This window comes from Monodon monoceros, unplaced genomic scaffold (assembly GCF_005190385.1).
Source record: "Monodon monoceros isolate NGI ecotype Baffin Bay Population unplaced genomic scaffold, NGI_Narwhal_1 Super_Scaffold_4, whole genome shotgun sequence".
Lineage (NCBI taxonomy): Eukaryota > Metazoa > Chordata > Mammalia > Artiodactyla > Monodontidae > Monodon > Monodon monoceros.
The window spans coordinates 48,603,087-48,627,850 of NW_021703781.1; the positions used below are offsets into that span (position 1 = coordinate 48,603,087).

A 24,764-nucleotide genomic window follows, 5' to 3' on the forward strand; every position below is an offset into this window, starting at 1 on the left:
ATTAAAATTCTCAATAGAAAAAGCCGGGAAGTTTCTTCATTTCCACGATTAATGGAGGACCTTGGCAGAAACCGCTCACCGCGAGGTGTGACGGCCGCAGGAGGGCGTCAATCAAGAAAATGCCCCCTTGCCCCGTAGGCGAGTGGAGCCGCACAGAGCTGAGGCCACACCGGGTAGCGCGTCACAGCTTCAATAGCAAACACGTGCAAAAAGGGAAAGCGGGGCTGCGCGCAGCTGCGATCCCCCAGGACCCGGGGATAGGGGACAGGGAGCAGCCCCCACTGGGTCAGAGAAGACTGCACAGCTTCTGCCTGGCGCCGTAGGATCCAGGCCTTCCCTTGATTCCTGCCCGAAGGGACTTCTGCCAGCGTCCCCGGGGAAGTGGCTGAGTCCCGGAGCCCACAGATGAAACGGGCTAGAGAGCAAGAGTCCGCAGCACCTTAAGTCTAATCGTCCTTACCACGCTGGGACGCAGGCAAGGGCCGTGGATCTCTCTCCTTGGAGTTGCCCCAGGAACCCAGGGCACTCTCTCCCACTACGAGCACTCCCGAGACGCCCAGGGCAACAGCCAATGCTACCGTTACTCCAGGGAGCGCGCTGACCACGGAGGGTGCTCTCAGGCCTGCGAAGGCGCGGCCCGACCTGCGGGCCCCGAGTCCAGTCGCCCCTTGCCTGGGCCGGCTACCGCCTCCCCGGTCCCGGGCCTGGACCAGTGCCCCCGAGTTTCGGCGGAGATGCCTCGCCGCCGGGGCTAGGGCCGCTTGAGGCCGCCTTCCAGGCAGCTGCTTGCCTCGCGCCTCGCCTGACGGACGCGGCCCTGGGCTTCCTTCGAGGGCGTCCCGGGGCAGGGTGCCTGGAGCCCCGAGCATCGGCGGCGAGGGTACAGCCGGTCTTAGGGTCCTAAGAGCCTGGGAGCAAGCGCGTCCCAGGGGCGGGGACCTCGGCCGGCGGGGGCGGGCCAAGGGTGGGGGCGGGAGACGGCTCCGGGGGCTCCGCGCCATTGGCCGCAGGGCCCAGCGGCAGGAAGGGGCCAGAGAGCGCGGCCCCACCCCGCAGTCGGCAGAGCCTATAGCCGGGAGCGCGGAGCGCGGATAAATGTAGCGCCGCGGCGCGGGCGGCAGCTCTCCGAGAGCCCGGAGCGCGGCGGAGCCATGCAGTACCCGCACCCCGGACCGGCGGCAGCGGGCGCCTTGGGGGTGCCGCTGTACGCGCCCACGCCGCTGCTGCAGCCAGCGCACCCGACGCCCTTCTACATCGAGGACATCCTGGGTCGCGGGCCCGCCGCGCCCACCCCCACGCCCACGCTGCCGTCCCCCAACTCCTCCTTCACCAGCCTCGTGTCCTCCTACCGGACCCCGGTATACGAGCCCACGCCGATCCACCCCGCCTTATCGCACCACTCCGCCGCCGCGCTGGCCGCCGCCTACGGACCCGGCGGCTTCGGGGGCCCTCTGTACCCCTTCCCGCGGTCGGTGAACGACTACACGCACGCCCTGCTCCGCCACGACCCCCTGGGTAAGGCGGCCGGGGTCATGGCGGGGCCGAGCCCGGGCGGCGGCGAGAAAGGCGCCACCCGGCAGGTGGCAGCGCCCAGGAGGCGGCGGGGGCGGAGGGGAGACAACAGAAAGTTGTGGCAAAAGCGATTGCAAAGCGGCTGTCGGGCGCGCGCGGGGGACGGCAGGCGCGGGCCCCGGCGGCGGGCAGCCCAGTCTGCCCGCACCATGACTCAGATTGGTTTTCCTGCACCTTGCAGGCGTCGGGGCGCGCGGGTCCGGGCCGGACCTCGGGCACTGCCCCTGGGGCCGGCAGCTGGAGGAGTCCTGGGGTCGCGTGTCGCCCGGGTGGGCTCCCTTAGCTGGAGGGACTGGGAAGGGAGAGCCAAAGCGCCCCGGGCCGCCCCCGCGGGGCAGGGATAGCTGCCGGGCCGGGGTGGTTACGGGGCTGGACCTGGTTCAACAAGCTTGTGCAGTGAAAGAGCCTGACCCTTTCCGTTCATACAGGAAATCTTGAGTTCTCGATAGGAGTAAATCTGGTTTCAGAAGCTGTTAAGTGTTTTCCTGGCTGCATGAAGCAGACCCTTCCCCCGGAGTAGTGCACGCTGCTGATTATTTTATCGACATCCTCAATACAGACAAATTCAGGAAACACTCGACTTCTGATAGCCGGGATCCGTTTTTCTGATATTGTTCATTTCCTCTGTGTGGGATGTGACTTTATGGCAGCTAAAATAACCAGTTGCTTCCCTTTTTTTTTTTTTTTGAGGCTGTTTTGCCCCAGTCTGAATCCTGACGTAAGCAAAATCTCGAAAAAACAACATTGCCAACTTTCAAAGCATTTAGCGCAGGCCTGCAGACCCACGGACAGACGGACGGACTGACCCACACGTCTTTGGAATAGGAAGGGCAGCGCGGACACGTTGGCCGTATAGAGTTTGCGGGACTTGTCCCCTCAGTGAGTGGCCTAAGAAATAAGCCACCCGTGATCTGCACTCCGGGTGGCCCTTGGTGCCCCCGGCTAAATAAAACGGGGCTCCTTGCCTTGGGACACCAGGGTTTTAAAATCTACTCTGTTATTGGCAGCTTCTGCAGGCACCCTGGAGACAACTAACATATTAATTAATTGACATTTTAATGTCATCAGTATTATGGTGTGGTCCCTCACTCAGTTCTCCACCTTCCTTTCTCATCGCTAGAGAGATTTGGGGGGGATTATATTTTAGTTCTTTTTTTTTTTTAAGTTATTGTGTTTTTGATTCTATTCTTGAGGGTTTGATGGCGCAGGCCCGGTGCGGCTCTGTTTGCCTTCTGGGCCGGAGGGGGACCCTCAGCCAGGCCGGGCCTGGGGGCAAACGTTTTCACAGAGCGCGCCCTGGGTTTCCTTGGGTTACTGCTGGGACTGTGCAGGAGGAAGCAAAGGGTTTTTCGAGATAGACCAACAGGAAACACATTGACGGAAATGTTGCCATAGCCCACGGGGTGGCTCTAACTGGCCGCCCCCACCGGCCGGGTGTGAAATCAGAGGAGGCCCGGCGCCCTCCAGCCAGGATGGGAAGCTCCACGCGCCCTGAAGCTTGCTCTTGGGCCGGAGGGCTTCCGTTGTAGCCAGGCCGCTGGACACTGGCAGCAACGCCTTGGCTAGTGTGACAGACCCACTCTTCCCCAACCTAACGGATATTTGGAAAGTGCGGTTCACCAAGGGAGAGGACCTCTCTGCAGGCCCTCTAGACTAAAAAAGTTGTGTATAAATTTTGAGAGCGACTGATTAAAGAGGGTCATGGTATTTTAAGCTCAACCTAGAGTCAGTGTTCTTTTGGGGATCAAAATGATTGTATCTAGCTATGGGTGTGATGGTGGTGTGTGTCTTTGAGCATACACGTGTGATCTTTGTGCACATGCCGTGTAGATGTGTGACTTTGGATGTTCCTGTGTCTGTGGGTATGATGTGTATTGGTGGGAGCGTGTTGGGTCCACGTCTCAGGGGGTATATGTGAATGTGTCTGCTTGAGTGTCCCGTAGCGTCCCCTCCCAGTCTTTGTCATCCCCAGTGCAGGCAGGGCCAGGGTTGGGCCACGCCGCTTCAGGCCCCTCACTAAGAAGCGGCCCTCACTAACCGTCGCTTTTGCCCGCAGGCAAACCCCTGCTCTGGAGCCCTTTCCTGCAGAGGCCTCTGCATAAAAGGAAAGGCGGCCAGGTGAGGTTCTCCAACGACCAGACCATCGAGCTGGAGAAGAAGTTTGAGACCCAGAAATACCTCTCCCCGCCCGAGAGGAAGCGTCTGGCCAAGATGCTGCAGCTTAGCGAGAGGCAGGTGAGCTCGCTCGCGGGGCGCAGGCAGGCTCCTGGGGCGTGGGTCGCGGGGCAAAAGGGAGACAGTGGAGCCACCGGGAGCTTTGGCGCGCCTGGATCGCTGTTTGGCTCAGCAGCTCCTGAACGGCTTCTCCCCTCCTCCCCAGGTCCCTCGGGATTCTGGGCTCCTGGCAAGTTTTCTTTCTGTCTTTCCTGTAGGTCAAAACCTGGTTTCAGAATCGACGCGCTAAATGGAGAAGACTAAAACAGGTATTGACATGGCTCTGTTTCTATGGAAATAAATATTTTTATCATGTTATCTCAATGCGAGGCCTGTTACAGGTTGTATGCAAAAGTCATTTGAGGGACTATTTAACCTCTTCACCTTGATTAAAAAGGCAAATAGTCCTGCTGAAATTCAGGATGAGTTGTTCAGGCGGCAGTAATGCTAAAAGCACCTAATGCGGTTCCTATATCAATTATGCTTGGGTTTTCACACACTGGCTAGTAAAACTCCCAGCTAATTGTTTTATAAACCCCATATGTTGTTTATCTAATTAACGCAGGAAAGATAAAGTAATTGACAGTAAATGACTTAAGCAGTTATCTTTGGGAGAAAATTGTTTCTTTTATTTACACAGCCACAATAAAACTAGGCAGAGCTCAAGGGTAAATATAAGGAAATAAACACTTTTAAGTCTTGTTTGCACTGTTTTTTAGAAGAATTAAATATCAAAGTGTTAAAAAATTATTTTCCCTCTAATTCTAGCTCTTAAACTGAATATAAAAACAGTAAGAGAATATCCAAGCCTGTTTGAAAGGCAGCTTAAACTTTCTAACAGTCTTTCTTCCAATGACCTTGTTATGCAATATGTGATAAAAAGTAAAGGCTAATTCAGTTTTTAAAGAAGCTCTGTTGACTTAAAGCTAAAGATTTGTTTTTGATGTCCTAATCTGAATGTCTTCTCCAAAGTTATCTGACAAATGCTGAATTTTTCATTCGCCAGTCTATATGCGGTTTATAATAAATGAGATATTTTTGAAACAATAATGAGTGAGGAAATTGAAAGCAGCGTGCATTTTAAAATTTAGCGATAAATTTCAGATTCCCTCTCAATATCTGATCTTGTGACTTGTTACGTAGTTGTAAACTTGGTAAATCTATTATTCTATAGTCTTGCTTTAGAAAAAAAAACCTTAGCAGTATATCATAATATTTCCTCACAGTGTCTATGTGCATTTTAGACAAAAACAGGATTAAAAATTTACTAACTTATTTGGTTCTTGGTCAAAGGTAGTTTACCAGGGACTTTAAAAACAGTGGTTCCTATGTAATATGGGAATATTTTCCAGAAATTTCCTCCAGATTTTAAGTAAATTATATTTGTCTCTCTTTCCAGTTAGCAACATTCTTCCAGTTCTGCATTTTTTCTTTGCCATGATTGTGTAACTTGCTACACATATTTATGTGTGTATATGTTTGTGAACTTACTCCAGAAAATGCATAAAAAAAGGATTCAATCTAATAATTTTGAAACGTTATCCTTAATTCACTATTTAGCATTCATATTTTTTAAATGTCTGAAGACTTTGTTAATTGGCAATGTTTAAATATTTGAAGAATAAAGAGAGTGTGTATCTGTAGTGATCTAATTTCTTTTTCTCCCTAAACTTTTAAGAACCTTGAGACCATGGGTCTGGGCTGGAGTTAAGCCTTCATTTGGCATAACACATTTACATTTATATTTGTGATTGGTTGTTCTTATCTGGCAAGAGTATAATCTTTCTCTGAATATGACAGGAATTTTATTTCTTCCAAAGTGAGAAAGAAGCACAAGTATGTATTTTCTGAATAAAAATATTATACCTGAAAGCAGTTGATAAACTAAAAATTAAAAGATGGTAGAAGATGAAAAGACATTTGATTTATGTCTCTCACTTCTTCATATCTCATGATCCCACCAATCTCCATTTTCATCCTCTTCATTCAGGAGAACCCTCAAAACAATAAAAAAGAAGAACTGGAAAGTTTGGACAATTCCTGCGACCAGAGGCAAGACAGTGAACAGAATAAAGGTGCTTTGGATAGCTCTCAATGTTCGCCCTCCCCTGTCTCCCAGGAAGACCTTGAATCAGAGATTTCAGAGGATTCTGATCAGGAAGTGGACATCGAGGGTGATAAAGGCTATTTTAATGCTGGATGATGACCACTGACATTGGCATGTTCAGAAAACTGAGCTTTGGAATAACATTTGCTACAGAAAATCTCCATAGATGAACCGGAAAACTATATGAGAAAGGGAATCAATTTTGGGTATTCTGGAAACCTAAAATGTGTGGTGCACTGGCTAAATAACAAACACATTGAAACCTTAATTTTGACTTAAATAGTTTATGAACTGATTTTAGATTGTATGATAAAGGGACTCTTCACTGATTAAATTCACCCCCTTTTAAAAAAGTAACTTGTTTTTTCTATTTATAAAAAGTAATTTTGAACATTTTGTTAAATTTTTAAGTTATAACTTTAAAGATTTTAATAGGAATTTCTTGAATGATTTTTCTATAACCTGTTTCTACATCCCACTTAATGGAAAAGTAAAGGGACATCCCAAATCCAGAGGTATGCCTTGGAAAGGGGGCCCACAATTCAGGCAGCCTTGTAATATTTTAAAGGAAACATTCCTTACTTTTTTGTTACATTCTTACACTGCTGCCTTAAATCCAAAACCATCTCAGAGCTCTTGTCTCTGGGATGTATGTGTTCTTTTCGTCAGAGAGATATATAATCAATATAAGTTGATAATCTTAAATGCTTGTTTTGCACTGTCACTTAGAACCTGTTTGACCAAGGTGTTAAGGGGATAGTACAGTCCAGTTCAAGCAGAGAAACTGACTCATCAGTGACTAAAATTAATCACAGATGAACTAGAAGTAGCAGATTAATTAAATGTAAGTAGATTGTAGATATTGTGTTTTATATTAAACAGTGTTTATAATGTGTGTATATATAATTGTTCACTGTAAAAAAGACATGGCCAAAATGGTTTGTTTGTTTTTTTTAAATGAGTAACTTGTATATAAAATAAATCCGCCGGTGGGATGACTGACCTCTTTGGACCTCTCATTCTTCGATTAAAACAAACCCACACCTTTTCTTCCAGCGCCTGGGGTGACTGGCGCGGTGCTGGACGCTGGGGCCGGGGCTGGGGCGTGGGGTCCGGAGCAGGAGCGTCTGGCGGTGCGTCTCGCCGGCGCTCCTGCGGCTCGTGGCTCCTGGCGTCCTGGGGGCGCGGTTCTGGGGCTGGCACCTGAAAGGTAGATGTGAGCCTTTACCCGGGAGTTTGCTGGGGGTTGGCGGGGGACGGGGAGTGGTGTGTGTGTGTCTGGAGCAGCGGAGGTGGCTCCCGCCAGCAGACCCCGAGCCCCGGGCGCGCCAGGCGGCGGGAAGGGAAGAGCAGCTGCGCCGCGGCGGAGCGCGGGGGCCGCCGAACGCCATCGATTCACCTTGGCTGGCCGGGCAGCCCGGGCCGCCGTCCTTGACCCGCGTGAGTCAACACTGCGTCATCCTTTGGCTGCCGAGCCCGGGTTGGGGGTCCGCTTAGGGGGAGGGGAGTACTTTGTGCCAGGACAGCGGTTCTCCCTCTTCAGCGAGCTTCAGAATCACCGGCAGAGCTTGTTGGAACTCATTGCCCTCCCCATCCCCCGAGTTTCTGATTTGGGTAGGTCTGGGGTGGGCCAGGGAATTTACACTTGTAACGAGTGCCCAGGTGTTGCCCAAGCTGCTGGTCTGGGGCTCTAAGGTGCTCCTTGTGTGGAAAAAGCAGGTGGGACCCGCGTTCACCCCTCACTCCCTCACCTGCTCCCCTCCTGCCGACAGTTCCTGCCAGTGTGGGAACAGGAGGGTGGCAGCGTTGGGGAGGACGAGGGGAGGTGGGCGCAGGGTTCCTGGCTGAGGGGAGGGAGCAGGGCTGAGGAAGAGGTATTGTGAGCTGGGGAGGAATGAAGTGCTGAGCTGGGGGTGGGTGTGGAGCTGAGAGGAAGGGTGGGCTGAGGTTTCTGACCGGCGGGGTATTGCCAGCCCAGCTGCTTGCCTACTTGGGGCCGTCAGGTTCCTGACATTCCAGGAAACAATGAGCCAGATCTGGGAGGGGTGAGTCCAGAAATCTCTTCCTCAGATTGGGATTGACATATACACGCTACTATATATAAAATAGGTAACTAATAAGGACCTCCTGTGTAGTACAGGGAACTCTACTCAATACTCTGTAATGGCCTATATGGGAAAGAATCTAAAAAAGAATGGATATGTGTATATGTATAACTGATTCACTTTGCTGTACACCTGAAACTAACACAGCGTCGTAAATCACCTACACTCCAATAAAAATGAAAAAAAAAAAAAAGAAATCCCTTCCTCTAGCCTGGGCCTCCATGGAGGCCTCTAGTTATTGTGGAGTTGGGTGCCTCTGGGCTGAGGTCCTGTGAAGGAATGCCTCTGCCCCCGGCCTGGCTTGACCAGGGCTGTGGCTTCCCAGACATGAGCACTCAGATGAAGAGGGTGAAAAAGTCGTTGCACTTAGGGGGTTGTCACACCCTGCCTCCTTAGATTCCAAGAAGGCCCCTGGAATTACCTGTGAATTTTATTTATTTATTATTTATTTATTTTAATAATTTTTTCCATCAAACTTGCTATATTGCTACTTTCATATAATTCTATTTTTTAAAATAATGAACAGGGGACTCCTTTTTAAGAAACATTTATTTATTTATTATTTATTTTATTTATTTATTTTGGCTGCACTGGGTCTTAGTTGCGGCACGCGGGATCTTCCTTGCAGCGTGCAGGATCTTTTTTTAAATGTGGCAAGCGGACTTCTTAGTTGTGGCATGCATGTGGGATCTAGTTTCCCAACCAGGGATCGAACCCAGGCCGCCTGCATTGGGAGTGCAGAGTCTTACCCACTGGACCACCAGGGAAGTCCTTACCTGTGAATTTTAATTTCTGAGAAAATTTGTACTGGGTCCTGAAGCAGAGAAGTGTGCATTGGCCTGGAAGTTTAAAGATTTGGGTTGGAGTTTTAGTTCTTTGCCTTAGTTCTTTCATCTATTGAATGAAGATGGTCTAGTTGATCTACATGACCCTTACCAGCACCCCAATTCCCAACTCAGTTCTCCTCAATGTCGGAGCCCAAAGTAGACATCCAGTGGGAGGGTCTCCTTTCCCCTCATCTGTAGGCTCCAGGCTCCCTGTCCCTGCCTGACAGGTTTCATCAAGGTTTCAAAGGTCATAGTCAGTCTCATTTGAAAAGAGGACTGTCTGTATCAGAGTTTGGGGAGAACAGGAGGCTTATGGGCCTAATATTGAATTAAAGCAATCCTGAAATCTGTGTGTGTGTGTGTGTGTGTGTGTGTGTGTGTGTGTTTCACTCCTGGAGATAACCTCTGGTTAATGTTTATTCTTGAGAATAACTGTATCGTGACTATGAAACAGAGGAATACAGGTTTATGTATTGATTGGCACTAGAAAAATTGAGGAGTGAAATCTTGTTTTAAAGTAGACAATCCCTGAAACCAGGCTGTTTTCCAATTTAAAGCTATTCCCAATTCTCTTCAAGTTGATCATGTTCTGAATCTAAACATGTCCTCAAGAATCCACAGCATGTTACCTGGAGGAAGTACAGTATTTTCAGGACACAGGTTGGCATTAAATGTTTTCTAAAGTGCCCCATTGCAGATTGCCAGTGAGTATTTACAAATTCTTCCTACAATCCAGGCATTTTTCATTTGTTTGTCTTTTGGCTATTTCATGTTGAAGCAGCATGTATGACCTTTACAGCACAACTCCTGTCTTGTTTTTAACTCTTTTTATCAGGAGATTCAACTTGAAAACGGTTATCATTTAGCAGAAAGACAAACAGAAAAGCACATTTTTGTAAGCAAAACGTTAATGATTGGAAGAATTGCCCTAATTTCACCATGACAGTGTGTGATTAATCCCCTGGGTCATGTACTTATACTTTAAGTTATTCAGTTCGTCAGTCTTTGATATTCAGAACCCTTTCTAACTTAATAGGGTATTGATTTTGTTGGATGATGTACTTTGACTCTTTAAACAACATCACTTTTAGGAATGACCAGGCTGCTGTGTAGTATTTTATTTAGAGAACTGTTGCATAAGGTTTCTTTTTCTTACTTTTTATGGTTTTCTCAGGGTGAAGGCTGATAAGACATCTTGTGGGAAAAGAGGAAACCATCTCTGATAGTGAAAGTACCTATTCTCTTTCAACATTTCTGACAACCTTTTTTCTGTGTGTGGTTTCATTGTTGTGAATATTCATTTTAGTTAATGGGGGCAGGGCAGGGATTTAAGAAAATGTATCTAGACTTGGGGGAAATGCATTTAGCTGGGGACAGAATACACTTACCAAAAATCCCCATTCCAGTTATACTGCCTTGAGGAAGACGACGGGAACTCAAAATCTCACCCTTTTGATTCTTCTTTAATCTAATGATTTTAAAATCTAATGCTCCTCTAAATCTGTGATTGGAGGTGATATTTATGTGAATACTGACAGCATGGGACAAATGTGGAAAACTAAACAATCACTCATGATGCTTCTAATTAGGAGTTTGGTATCTCGTAGTAAAAATAATCAGATGTTGTACTAACATTTACTTTTCATCCCTTTGGGTTTCATGAAATTCCAGCTGGAATCTCTATATAATCTGATTTTATCCCTTGATACTTTTTTTTTTTTTTTTGTATTGCTGTTGAATCCGAATGAGAAGCACTTTGGAGATTCCTCCCACCCACCAGTATACCTGAGGTCCAAGGTCTACAGAACATTAGCTACCCCTTCAGATATGGCTGTGGGGAACCCTACACAGGAATCTTACCGTTGTGGATAAGAGCAGGGCTGGAAGTAAGGCAGACGAGTCCCCTCCACCTCCCTTGCTGGTTGGGGGCCTTGGGCTCAATTCTCAGCCTCAATTCCTCGAGAGGTGGGCGGCTCACCTGAGAGGAGGCATCAATACCTGGCACACAGTGGGCGCCAAGTGTCAGCCTGAAAAGCTAGAAAGCCCCCACTGAGTCCCTTCTTTTGAAGCAGCTCTTTGATTCGCAGTTGCAGGCGGGAAACCTCTTCAGTCGGATGTACACAAATCTCTCCAGACAATAGAGAGGGCCGCGGGGAGGAGACCTTGGGGCTGGAAAAGGCATTTCCTGTCTGCGGAGGATCTTGACTTTGGAGCATCCGGCGGTAGCCGCGAGGTTTTCGAGGCGGCCGAAAACTTTCTCGTGTGGCTGCTTAAAAAAGTCACTGCCAATTTCAGTCACTGCGATTTTCTCGATGAAAGCTAAGGAGATAACTTCTCGCTTAAAAAATTTTTTTAAGCATTAGAATTTTTTTTTCTAATTTGGAAGGGGAGTTTGGTATTATTCAAAATCTTAAAAATTCAAAAATCTCATCACCCATCTCATCACTCCATAACGCTACAACAAGAAAGGGTTAACGGTAACCTCATCCCTGCCCGACCCCCAATTCATAGGTACTGGCAGGAAGAGAAATACCTGTTCAGTTTGTCTCCATTAAACTTGTTTATATTTTTCTTTTGTAGTTTATGTCCTTTATCCCTCTTCACCTCTCCACTTTTTAAATATTTATTCCCTTTTACAACCTTCCCCCGTTTCCTCCATCTCAAGATTCCTCTTCCTCATTCAGTTTATTTCCCCATTAAGAATAGAAAATGACTAGTTTCAATTCTTTAGAGGTCACAATTAGGGCTAAGATTTTCTTCAAATATATAGAAATTTTCAGCTTTCAGGTGAAAATCCTAAGTTTGAGGGCGATGTTGCTGGAGTCCTAATACACTGCCCCCATCCCTCCAAGGACAGTTCTTTTAGTTTAGCTTTTTATTTATTTTCTTTTTGAGCCAGGATAAGCAATAATAGTGATAATAATAATCAAAAAGTAATAATACTTGTGTCCCCAGGGGTCAAGCATTTGTGCACTGGGGGGTAGTGGAGGTGCCCAAGAGGTGGTGCAAGGAGTAGGCTCAGGATGCCCTGGCAGAGCCTTCCAGAGGTCCTAACACAGAGGAAAGTAAATGGAGTGCTGTTCTAGGGAGAGAGATAATCAAGTTCACAGACCTGGAAGGGAAGGAGGGCAGGGAATAAGTATGACTAGAGTCTTCAGAGGTGTTTGAGTTCCAGCACTTTGGAAAAAAGGATTATGGACTGCATTCTCCCCTTCCAGTCACACAGATCTCTTTGCTTTTACTTTTGCACTTTCCTCCATCTGGAACTCTCCTTCCCCAGACATTCTCCTGGCTGGCTCCCTTGCCTCCCTCAGGCTTGGCCTTCCCTAGCCATCCTGTTTAAAATCACAACTCCCTCTTCCCTATTCCCCTCCCACAATTTAATGTTCTCTATTTCCCTTATTACAATTGGATATCATATCTCAACTTATTTATTTATTACTTATTTGTCTCTCAATGAAATGTTATTGCCGCAGCAAAGGAATTTTTATCTGTTTTGTCTGCTGCTATGTATCTCCAGCCTGACACATAATAGGTGCTCCATAGTATGTGTTCAATGAATGAATGAATGAACATATATTGAGCACTTACTATGCATTGAATATTATATGAGTCCTTCACATAGTTTATATCATTTAATTCTCACAAAAATCTTCTGAGGTGGCTACTGCTATCACCCTGTTTTCCTGATAAGGAAACTGTCACTGAGAAGTTAAGCCCAAGACCTCAATTACTGTACCAGTCAATGTTGTAATGTGAATTGTTGTAATGTGTTCCTCATTTAATCTTTTGTACCCTTGAGAAGGTATCAAGCCAAGTGTAATTCTAGATGTAAGAAGAGAGTTGAGGGTTTTTGTTCATTTTATGTAATCTTTTTGTTTTAATTCAAGTCCAGCATTAAATCTGGAAGGGATTACCACACAGTATAGGGGTTGTGCAGCTTCTGTGTGTATAGCACATTATTCTGTTACACAAGAAACTAATAAGCTGACTGGAGCACCATTTCCAGTTTTCTGGGGAAATGAGCGTTATAAAATACACTTTAGGAATTCCCTGGCAGTCCAGTGGTTAGGACCACGTCCACTGCAGGGTGCCCGAGTTCGATCCCTGATTGGGGAACCAAGATCCCGTAAGCTGTGAGGTGCGGCCAAAAAAACCCACTTTATATCTGTTAAAGTGTTTAAAAAAAATCTGTCCCTGGATTATGTTATTTGGTGTTCCCATTATATAAACTGTCTAGTATCATTACATTTCTTCTTCATTTGATCCACTGATGTATGTTCCACAAAGGCCTCTGAACATAGAGCAGCTCAGTGGCTTACTATGGGGTCCCCAGCATCTAGCACTGGGTTTGGCATGCAGTAAGGTTTTTTTTTTTTTTTTGAACCATTTTTAAAGCCTTTATTGAATTTGTTACTATATTGCTTCTGTTGTTCACGTTTTTTGGTTTTTTGGCCAGGAGGCATGTGAGATCTTAGCTCCCTGACCAGGGATTGAACCCGCACCCCCTGCATTGGAAGACGAAGTCTTAACCACTGCACCACCAGGGAATTCCCATGCAGTAAGCTTTTAATAAATATTGTACTGCAGAATGAAAATGAAAACCACGTGCCCTCCCCAATGGGAAAGGAGAGACATTTCCCCTCCTCCCCAAGCCTTGCACTCTCATTATATTTCCTATTCCTTGACCATCAGAAGTATAGCTTCTCTGGATGGCTCCCACAGCACAGTAGAAAGCATAGTAAGGGCTGCAAGTACAGGAGAGTCTATGCCAGGCTTGGTCATGAGTGGGAGAGGACAGGTTTAGGTCTGTTTAGTGCTTTAAACAAGCGCTAAAAGATGTTCTCCCCCCTCTTTTTATGGACATGATTTATTTTTATTTAGTTTTATTTAAAAAAAGTTTTAACATCTTTATTAGAGTATAATTGCTTTACAATGGTGTGTCAGCTTCTGCTCTATAACAGAGTGAATCAGCCATACATACACACATGTCCGCACATCTCCTCCCCCCTGCATCTGCCTCCCTCCCACCCTCCCTATCCCACCCCTCTAGGTGGTCACAGAGCACCGAGCTGATCTCCCTGTGCTATGCGGCTGCTTCCCACTAGCTATCTATTTTAGGTTTGGTAGTGTATATATGTCCTTGCCTCTCTCTCACTTTGACGGACATGAATTTTAAGAGGAAGTGCTTCTGTGGGTTTATATTGGCCATCTTTCCCTTAGATTTGGCAATTTCATTCAATTTCCAATTCACACTTCTCAATTTCAATCAAGAGTTTCATTTAAAATATACCTGACTTACTGAAAGATGACACCATTTGGGGTAGCCTGTTATTACTACTATTTTTATCAGCATGATCCATTTAGCAAATGGAAGCAGGAAATCCAAATGCTTTTAAATGATTTCTTAAAGTACATGAATTGCAAAGAAACAAATGTAGAAGGAACATAAAATGTGTTTGCTTCACACCCTGGTTCAATGTTTTAGCTTTCCTCAGCAGCGTATGGAGTCTGTATTACTACAGACTTTCCATTAATTTTAAATTAGGCAGACTAATTCAATAAATGTTTAAAAAATGGCCCCTGAGCGCAGGTTCAGATGTCCAGAGGAAGTGGTTTCTTAGACACCTGCCTCCCATGTTTTGAGTTGATGGTATGTAGGTGGAAGGGAGTGAGATAGTTATGATGATGTATGGTGCCATTGATTAGTTAATTGAAGGTAAAATTTTTAGCTTTACCAAGCAATTACCTGATCTCATTAAGGTCTTTAAAATCACCCAAATATAATTTTGCCTGAAGCAGCTGCCCCTTGTTTAGATGTTATTTCAGGCATTAAGAAAAACACAATACTAATGGTAACCAGGGAATTAAAGCCTGCAATTTCTGGAATATATTGTTCTGAATCTTAGCCATTATTGAGTACTATCTGAACATGGGACGCTAAACTATATTTACATTTGTATGGTGTTTTATTTTTCAAAAACTTTTTAAAGTATATGTTTATAAAGTATATATTTTTAAACAAATGAAATTTTTTATTTTTTTTTATTTTTATTTTTTTCGGTATGCGGGCCTCTCACCGCTGTGGCCTCTCCCGTTGCGGAGCACAGGCTCCGGACGCGCAGGCCCAGCGGCCACGGCTCAAGGGCCCAGCCGCTCCGCAGCATGTGGAACCTTCCCGGACCAGGGCACAAACCCGTGTCGCCTGCATCGGCAGGTGGACTCTCAACCACTGCGCCACCAGGGAAGCCCAAACAAATGAAATTTTTAATGTCGATTTTATTTTAATTTTTAAGGAAATGTCTTAGTAAAGTATAACTTACATACAAAAAAAGTTCACAAATTATAGGTTTATGGCTCACAAAATGTAGACACCAGGTAACTGGAATCCTTATGATGACATAAAACTACTAGATCCCTAGAAGCTCCTTTTATACCAACTCTGGGTCATTGTGCCCACTTCTGCCCCAAAGGAAGCCACTATCCTGAGTCCAAACAGTGTAGAGTCATTTGTTGATTTTTGAACTTTATATAAATAGAATCATACAGTCCTTTTTTGTCTCTGGCTTCTTTAGTTCACTTTTTTATTTGTAAAATTCACCCACATTATTGTGTGATGTTGTTTGTTCATTCCAAATGCTGTGTAGTAGTTCATTGTATGAATTTTCATGCTATTAAATAATCCATCTGAAATTAAAAACTGTACCACAAAGTTTACAAATATTTAAAAACAATAACACTTCACATATTATAACTAGACACTTATTTTTCAAATGACATGATCCATTTGTAATTCTAAGACTCCTAGGTGCTTGGAAGGGAAGAAAGCAGGGAGACCACAGGCATCATCAAGAAGCAAATGACAGGGCTTCCTTGGTGGTGCAGTGCTTAAGAATCCACCCGCCAATGCAGGGGACACTGGTTCGAGCCCTTGTCCGGGAAGATCCCACATGCCATGGAGAAACTAAGCCTGTGTGCCACAACTACTGAGCCTGTGCTCTAGAGCCCGTGAGTCACAACTAGTGAAGCCTGCGCACCTAGAGCCCGTGCTCTGCAACAAGAGAAGCCACCGCAATGAGAAGCCTGAGCACAGCAATGAAGAGTAGCCACCGCTCGTTGCAACTAGAGAAAGCCCACTCACAGCTACGAAGAGCCAGTGCAGCCAAAAATAAATAAAATAAATAAATAAGTTTATTTTTAAAAAAAGAAACAAATGACAGCAACCCTTTGCATACCAGGAGGGTTGGGAATATTAGTAACTAAGCTACTGCCTATTTTTTTCCACTCAGGAAAATTAAATTAAAAAAATTTTTTTTCTGAAAACAACTTTCCAAGGTTAATTTATGTTACACATGGTTCATGGTAAGAAAGCTAAGTAATAACAAGTCAAATGAGCAAAGAAGAACCTCAAATTTATTTTAATTCTGGACATAGGGTCTCCCAGTAATTATAGTATTTTTATGCAGTAATTTTAGGAATTTTGTTGGCATCCTACTCTACTTTTATGTTCCTTTTACTTTGCAGTTAATGATTATGAGGGTGCCATGAAAAGGTGGCCTGGTTTTGACTCCTGGATTTGCTGTTAAGTAGTGATATGACTTTGGACATATCCCTTACCCTCTCTGAGTCTGTTTCTTCATAATAAAATGAGGGTCTTGGACTGGGTCTTTTTTTTTTTTAGAAAAATTTTTAAAAAAAAAAAAAAAATTTTTTAGAAAAATTACTTTTGTTGTTGGTCGTGCTGCACAGCTTGTGGGATCTCAGTTTCCCAACCAGGGATTGAACCTGGGCCATAGCAGTGAAAGCCCGGAATCCCAACCGCTAGGCCACCAGAGAACTCCCTGGGTCATTTTTTTCTTTTTCTTTTTTTTTTTTGCGGTATGCGGGTGTCTCACTGTCGTGGCCTCTCCCGTTGTGGAGCACAGGCTCCGGACATGCAGGCTCAGCGGCCACGGCTCACGGGCCCAGCCACTCCGTGGCATGTGGGATCCTCCCGGACTGGGGCACGAACCCGTGGCCCCTGCATCGGCAGGCGGACTCTCAACCACTGCGCCACCAGGGAAGCCCCCTGGGTTATTTTTAATGTTGCATTTAACACTAAGATGCTAGGTTTCTCTATTCTGTATCTTTCTAAAGAACACGTTAATCTGTATTTCGCTGGTTATACATTTGAGGTGTTGAGGGGGTGGAGGAATCTCTCATTTTACTGGCTCTCTGGTGTTAAGTTCCTGTGCTGGGCTGCTGCTTTTACTTGCACTCAGTAAGGTTGAATCAAGGCTCAGTCTCTTTCAAGGCCTATGACAGCTCACCATAGGGAAGTGTTCTAAGCGAAAATCTTTCTAGTAATTCCCAGACTGGCCATAAAATAATAGAGTATTTAAGTATGCTAATGTTGATTACAATTCTTCCATCAAATTATTAATTCAGCCATTCATTCAGCAAGCATTTATTGAGCACCTACTATGTGCCAGTGGCTATGAGAAGCACTGGGGATATAAACCTGAATAAGACAAAGTAGTGTGACTTTGAAGACCAGAGAAAACATCCTTTGAATTTCCAATAAAGACAAATATATTTCTATTCCAAGCATAATAATGACTTACTTGCTATATAACAATTCCATACTATTTCAGTTCTTGAGTTTGCCATTACAAAAGCTCTTAACCAAACAATCCATAGCAAAACATTTAATGACTCATGGGCAGTCCAGAGTTCTAAATAACCAACTGAGGCAGTCCTGTTTATAGAATTGCCCCACCAATGTCCTCTTCTCTCCTCATTTTCATCCTGGGCCTCATGTGCCCACTTCTTCCCCCAACATAGTGTGATCAAACGACAATCAAAGCATCCCTAACAAATGACATCATCTGGCATCCCACACCCAGAACTGTAGTCTCTTTGTCACCATTTCCTTTCCATCTTCCCTGGCTTCATCCAGGTGACTCCAACTCGGGCAGCTCCACGGTTGGCCAGCTCTCTTCCTTCCTCCTCCTTCCCCTCTGATCTTGTCTTTCCTTCCTTTTCTCACCCTTCTCTTTCTTTTGCTTTACTTGGAACCAAAATATCCTTCAAGTAAAGTTGAGGAGAGTTGATGTACAATTATGTTGTTTGAAGCCTTTTGCTATTACATGCAATGCTACAATAAATATCTTGTATACGTGTCATTTCTGCTGTAGAATACCTAGGACAAATTCCTAGAATTGGATTTGCTGGGTCAAGTGATAAGTGCATTTTTAATCTGGATAGATACTGCCAATTCACTCCCTATGTTGTACCATAATTGAGATTATACTGAATGTGCAATTTTATTTCCTGTGTTTAAAATATTTTATGTAAATATGAATATTTTCTTTTATAGATGTCATTTTAATGATTGCATAATACAGTATATGTTTATGTAGCAATGCCATATTTCTTAATTCCTAATTGTTGGGTTGTGTACCATTGTTTGTTGCTATAACGTTTCCTAAATTGAGCTCAATTTACCTCCATTTCAGTTTAATTCATTCTAGAGCACATTCATAGAGAGTGAGTCAGAGGGATGAATATTTGATAAATATTGTGAAATTATTTCCCGGGAAAGTTCTATTAATTTACATCAGTGGAGAACAAGACTCATTTCACCACACCTTCGCCAGTGGGGAGTGCTATTTTTCTAATCTTTCTTAATCATATAGGAGGAGAATGATATATTAACTTTATGTTTATTTATTATTATTAAAATGAATTATTTTATATGCTCTTTCTTTTTCTTCTTTAGCATATTGTCTTTTGTGGCTTAGTCCTTTCCTTATGGATTTACTTGAACTCTTTATGTTGGAGAATGTGACTTTTTGTCTGATTTATTACAGAAATATTTCTCAGTTTCTAAAATACGAGCTTGTAATTTTGACATGAAAAATTCTGTGTAGTCAAATGTAGCAGTGTGTTCTTTATGATTTCTTTTATTTCACTTAAGCTTAGAAAGTCTTTCCTCATTTAGAGAGCCAATAAGCATCCATGTACATTAAAAAAATTCCCCCTAGGGCTCTCCCTTCCATTCTCCCCCCAGCCCCTTTCCTTTGTCTCTACATTTAATTCTTAATCTATCTGGAATTTATTTTGCCCTACAGTATGAGGTGAGGAACCAAATGAAAAATTTCCCTCAAATATCTAACCAATATTCAATAGTCATTCATTCAATAATCCTTGCTTTTTGGCCCTTTTCCTATATTAAGTATCTAAAAACATGTTGGTTTCTGGACTAATTACAATGTTCTTACAATTTGGTTTCTGTACTTCCTATATTTGTGGCTGGGCTTAAGGACTAGAACTTGTGTTTTGCAGCAGAAGGAAGAGATCTCCTACTCATCCTTAGATATAACCAGCTTTCTCCTTGCAAGGTGTGGGCCAGCGTTTTGAATAAACATCTAGCATCCAGTTCTACCATATCTAGGTCTTCCTGCTCATTATTCTCACACCATAATTCAGCTGAAGGGACTGTCAGACGTACAGAGCACCAGACTGAAGAAGCCCAGAATTTAGGAAGCTTTATATGTCTCACTGTCTGAATCATCTGACATGGGGGAGCAGAGGCCCTGCCCTCCAGTCCACTCATATTTTAAATTATACTATTTCAGTGTTGTATTAGGCAAAACCTTAGATTAAAAAAGAATAGCTAACACTTACTGGAGGGTTATATTTTTTTCCATTTCTTCAAATCTTCATTAATGTTCTCAGTAAAGTTAAATATTTTCTAGATATAACTCATACTCAAATTTTGAATTTATTGAGGCAAAATACGCATGACATGAAGTTAACCTTTGTAAAGTGAACATTCACTTAGTACATTCACAATGTTATGCAACCACCATCTTTATTCTGTTCCAAAACATTTCCATTACTGCAAAATAAAACCCTGTACCCATTAAGCAAGCACTTGTCTCTCTCCCTTGCCCCCAGCCCCTGGTACCCACTAATCTGCTTTCTGTCTCTATGGGTTTACCGATTGTAGATTTTTCATATAAATAGAATAATACAATACGTAGTCTTTTTGTCTAGCTTCTAAAACATTAGCATAATGTTTTTGAGGTTCATCCATGTTGTAGCGTGTATCAATACTTCATTCCTTTTTGTGCCTAATAATATTCCATTGTATGTATATACTACAATTTGTTTATCTGTTTGTCAGTTAGTAGATATTTGGGTTGTTTCCACCTGTTGTCTATTGTGAATAGTGCTACTATGAACGTGTGTGTTCACATATTTATTTGAGTACCTGCTTTTAATTCTTTTGGGTATATACCTAGGAGTGGAATTTCTAGGCCATATGGTAATTCTATAACTATTTGTGGAACTGCCAAAATATTTACTGTAGTGGCTGTACCATTTTATGTTCCCACCAGCAATGTATGAGGAGTCCAATTTCTCCATCTTCACTGATACTTGTTATTTTCCTTTTTTTTTTTTTTTTGATTATAGCCATCATTGTGGTGTGAAGTGGTATCTTGTGGTTTTGATTTGCATTTCTCTAATGAGTGATGATGCTGAGCATCTTTTCATATGCTTATTTGCAATTTATATATTTTCTTTGGAGAAAATGTCTATTCAAGTAATTTCCCCATAAATTAGGTTGCTTGTCTTTTTGTTGTTGAGTTGTAAGAGTTCTTTACATATTCTGGATAAACTAATTATACAATTTACTACAGCCTTATCAGATATACAATTTGCAGATATTTCCTCCCATTCTCTAGGTTGTCTTTTCATTTTCTTGATAATGTCCTTGGACACACAAAAGTTTTAAATTTTGATGAATTCAAATCTATCTATTTTTTTCTTTCGTTGCTTATGCTTTTGATGTCATATCTAAAAAATCCATTGCCAAATCCAAGGTTATAAAGATTTACCTCTATGTTTTCTTCTAAGAGTTTTATGTATTTTGCTTTAATATCTCAGTCACTGGTACATTTTGAGTTAATTTTTGTATATTGTGTGAGGTAGGGGTTCAACTTCATTCTTTTACAGGCAGATATCCAGTTTTCCTGGCACCACTTGTTGAACAGATCATCCTTTCCCCATTGAATGATCTTGGCACCCTTATGGAAGAGCAATTGGCCATAAATGTATGGATATATTTCTGGGCTCTCAATTCTATTCCATTGGTCTATATGTCTAACCTTGTGCTAGTACCACACTGTGTTGGTTACTGTAGCTTTGTGGTAAGTTTTGAAATTGGGAAATGTGACCTTTCCAACTTATTTTTTCAAGATTGTTTTGGCTGAGAGTTTATTATATGCCAGATACTACTATAAACCTTAGCACACATTATGTTATATAATTTGTGTGACAACTTGGTAGTGTAACTATTAATATCCACATTTTTCAGGTTAAGTGGTTTGGCCAAGGTTACAGATTTGGTAGTAGATATAGGATTAAAACTAAGATTATCCAACTCCAGAGCCTGTTTTCTTAAGAATTACACATACTGTCTCTGTCAAAGATGAAAGATCACCGGAGCTTAGTAACATTGTTTTCTTTAGGTAAAAGGCTAGAAATCTGTTTGTAATAGTGAACATTTCTTACTTGGTAAGAAATGACCTGGTTACACTGAATAGATATACTGAAACACACTTTTTTTTGCATTTAATACTTAATTTTTAAGGTTTGTGACTGCTCAGACAGTTTTGCATCTTCCTCTGCCTTCCTCTTTTTTGTGATCTTATTTTTTTCAGATGGATGTTATTTTCTATTTTGAGAAAATTACACAAATCTGATTTATTATCACAACAGTTCAAAAGTGGTTCCTGTTGAAACCCTCCACATTGTCAATATTGTATGCTTCTGTCATTCTCCTTCACAGGACAGGAAACTACTGAGTATGGCTGATGCTCACTAATGTGTTTTGAACTAAATTGTTGTTGAGGGAAATCTTAACCTCCTTAGATGTGTCAGAGCAAATATACAAATGAAGATTTTGCCATCATTTGTGTGTATGACATTGAAAGCACATACACAGTGCTTATTATATTGGCAAGCTGTTTCTACAGCTTTGATGTAGTATTTATTAATTTATTATTTACATTCAGTAAAATTCACTCTTCGCTGTATACTTCTGTGAGTTTTGACGATGCACCATTGTATAACCACTACCACATTCATGACAGAGAATGGTTCCATCACCCCAAGAAATTTCCTCCTCATCCTGCCCCTCTTCTCACTCCCAATCCCTGGTATCCACTAATTTTCTCTCTGTCCCTGTAGCGTTTCCTTTTCTAGGATGTCATACAAATGGAATCATACGGTGTATTGCCTTTTGAGTGTGGCTTTTTTCACTTAGCGTCGTGCATTTTCTATTCATCTATGTTCTTACTTTCAGCAATAGTTAGTTCTCTTACTGCTGAGTAGTATTCCACAGTATGGACGTGCCATAGTCTGTTTATCCATTCACCACTTGAAGGACATTTGGATTGTTTCCAGTTTTTGGAGATTACAAATAAAGCTTCATAAACAGTTCATGTAAGGGTTTTTGTCTGAATTTCTCTTGGGTAGATACCTGAAAATGGGATTCCTGAGTTACGTGATAAATGCAGGTTTAACTTAATGAGAAACTGCCGAACTGTTCTTCACTTTCTTAGAGCTGCTGTAACAAATTACCACAAACTTGATGGCTTAAAACAACAGAAGTCTATTCTTTCACGGTTCTGGGGCCTAGAAGTCTGAAATCAAGGGGTTGGCAGGGCCATACTCCATTTGAAGGCTCTAGGGGAGAATCCTTCTTTGCCTCTTCCTAGCTTTGATATGTGTCTTTCTGTATCCTCTCCTCTTTTTTCAAGGACACCAGTCATAGAATTTAGGGCCCACCCTAATCAATTTTGACCTCATCTTAGCTAATTATATCTGCAAAGACCCTACTCAAATAAGGTAATACTCTGAGGTTCAGAGTGGACATGAATTTTGGGGGGGGACACTTATTCAGTCTGCCACAGTGGAGTCCCACCTGTAGTAGGTGAGCATTCCAGTTGCTCCCAATCCTTACCAGCAGTTAGTACTGTCAAAAAAATTTTAAGAGCCATTCTCATAGGTCTTATAGTGTTGCCTCACTGAGGTTTGAATATGCATTTCTGTAGTGACTAATAATGTTGAGCATCTTTTCATGTACTTATTTTCCATTGTATGTCTTCTTTGGTGAAGTGTCTGTTCAAATCTTTTCCCCATTTTAAATAATTTGTTTTTTCTTTATTGAGTTTTGAAAGTTCTTTATATATTCTGGATATAAATACTTCATTCAGATATGTGATTTGCAAATATTTTCTCCCATTCTGTGGCTTGTCTTTTCATTTTCTTAACAGTGTTTTTCATAGAACAGAATTTAAAAATTTTGTTGAAGTCCAATTTATCAATTTTTCCTTTTATGGCTCATGCTTTGGATGTTGTGTCTAAGAACTCTTCCTAATTTGGGGTCACAAAGCTTTTCTCTTGATGTGTTTTTGAAACAAAGATTTTTAAAATTTTTATTGAAGTATAGTTGATCCAAAACACTGTGCTAATTTCTGCTGCACAGCAAAGTCACTCAGCTATACACACATACATATTCCTTTTCATACTCCTCTCCATTGTGGTTTATCACAGGATATTGAATATAGTTCCCTGTGCTACACAGTAGGACCTTGGTTCTATCCATCCCATACATAGTAGTTTGCATCTGCTAATCCCAAACTCCCAAATCCTCCTTTTCCCCACCTGACCTCCCGCTTGGCAACCACAAGTCTGTTCTCTATGTCTGTGAGTCTGATTCCACTTTGTAGATATGTTCATTTGTGTTGGTTTTTTTAAAAATTTTTATTTATTTATTTTTTGGTCATGCCATGTGGCATGCGGGATGTGAGTTCCCCGACTGGGGATCGAACCCGTGCCCCCTGCAGTAGAAGCTTGGAGTCTTAACCACTGGACCACCAGGGAAGTCCCTGTGTCGTATTTCAGATTCCACCTATAAGTGATATCATAAGGTATTTGTCTTTCTGTTTCTGACTTACTTAGCCTAGCATGACAATCTCTAGGTCCACCCCTGTTGCTGCAAATGGCACCGTTTCATTTTTTTTTTTTATGGCTGAGTAATACCCCATTGTATATATGTACCACATCCTCTTTATCCATTCATCTGTTGACATTTAGATGGTGAAACAGCAAAGATTTAATTTGGTCAAATATCAAATTGATTTGAGAGAAAATGCTTGGGTTCACTCAATATTAGAAAGAGATTAATTCAGTTAAATTAATTGATGGTTTAGCATTCAATGTCTTCAGGACTCCATCATTATTTTTCAACTCTTCTTTCCTCTTAAACACAGAGGCTTCCATCTCAGGCAGGGTCTCTCCTTATGGTCAGTGACTCTAGGTTTAGCGACTTCAGGAGAGAGAAGTAGTTCTCTTCCCCAGCAGTTCCATCAAAAGTCCCAGGACTTTCTCTCATTGGACTGCCTTGGTGAACATGCATTTATCTCTGAACTGATTACTATAGGCTGGAGATGGAATATGACTGTTGGCCATGTCTTGGTCTTGTCCTCACCCCGAAAGGGAGGGATGGAGAGGGGTCAGACCCACCTGAATCCCATGAATTAAGAGTGGGTAAGTGAATTCATAGTAGAAAACTAGGCATATGTTAACAGAAAAGGGGGAACCAAATAATTGTCAGGTAAAAACAACAATTTTCCACTACAATTGGGAAAGTGCCCTTTGTAACTTGCTAGGGACTGAATTTCTAGATTTCTATATCCCCAAATTTCTATACTGAAGCCCTAACCCCTAATGTGATAGTATTTGAAGATGGGGCCTTTGGGAGGTAAATAGGTTTAGATGAGGGAGCAGGGCCCTTGTGATGGGATTACTGACCTTGTAAGTAGAGACATCAGAGAGCTAGCTCTCTCTGTCTGCCTCTGCTCTCTCTGCCATGTGAGGACACAG

General features: G+C 42.9%; 1 protein-coding gene across 1 annotated transcript; it reads left to right on the plus strand.

Moving 5' to 3' along the window:
• The first annotated feature begins 1,117 nt into the window (after window positions 1-1,117).
• Window positions 1,118-6,902, plus strand: HHEX (hematopoietically expressed homeobox). Its single transcript, XM_029244558.1, has 4 exons — window positions 1,118-1,515; window positions 3,629-3,807; window positions 4,005-4,055; window positions 5,777-6,902. Exons 1-4 carry the CDS (start codon window positions 1,152-1,154, stop codon window positions 5,987-5,989), a joined length of 807 nt encoding a protein of 268 aa, XP_029100391.1. The 5' UTR covers window positions 1,118-1,151; the 3' UTR covers window positions 5,990-6,902.
• The last annotated feature ends 17,862 nt before the right edge of the window (window positions 6,903-24,764 follow it).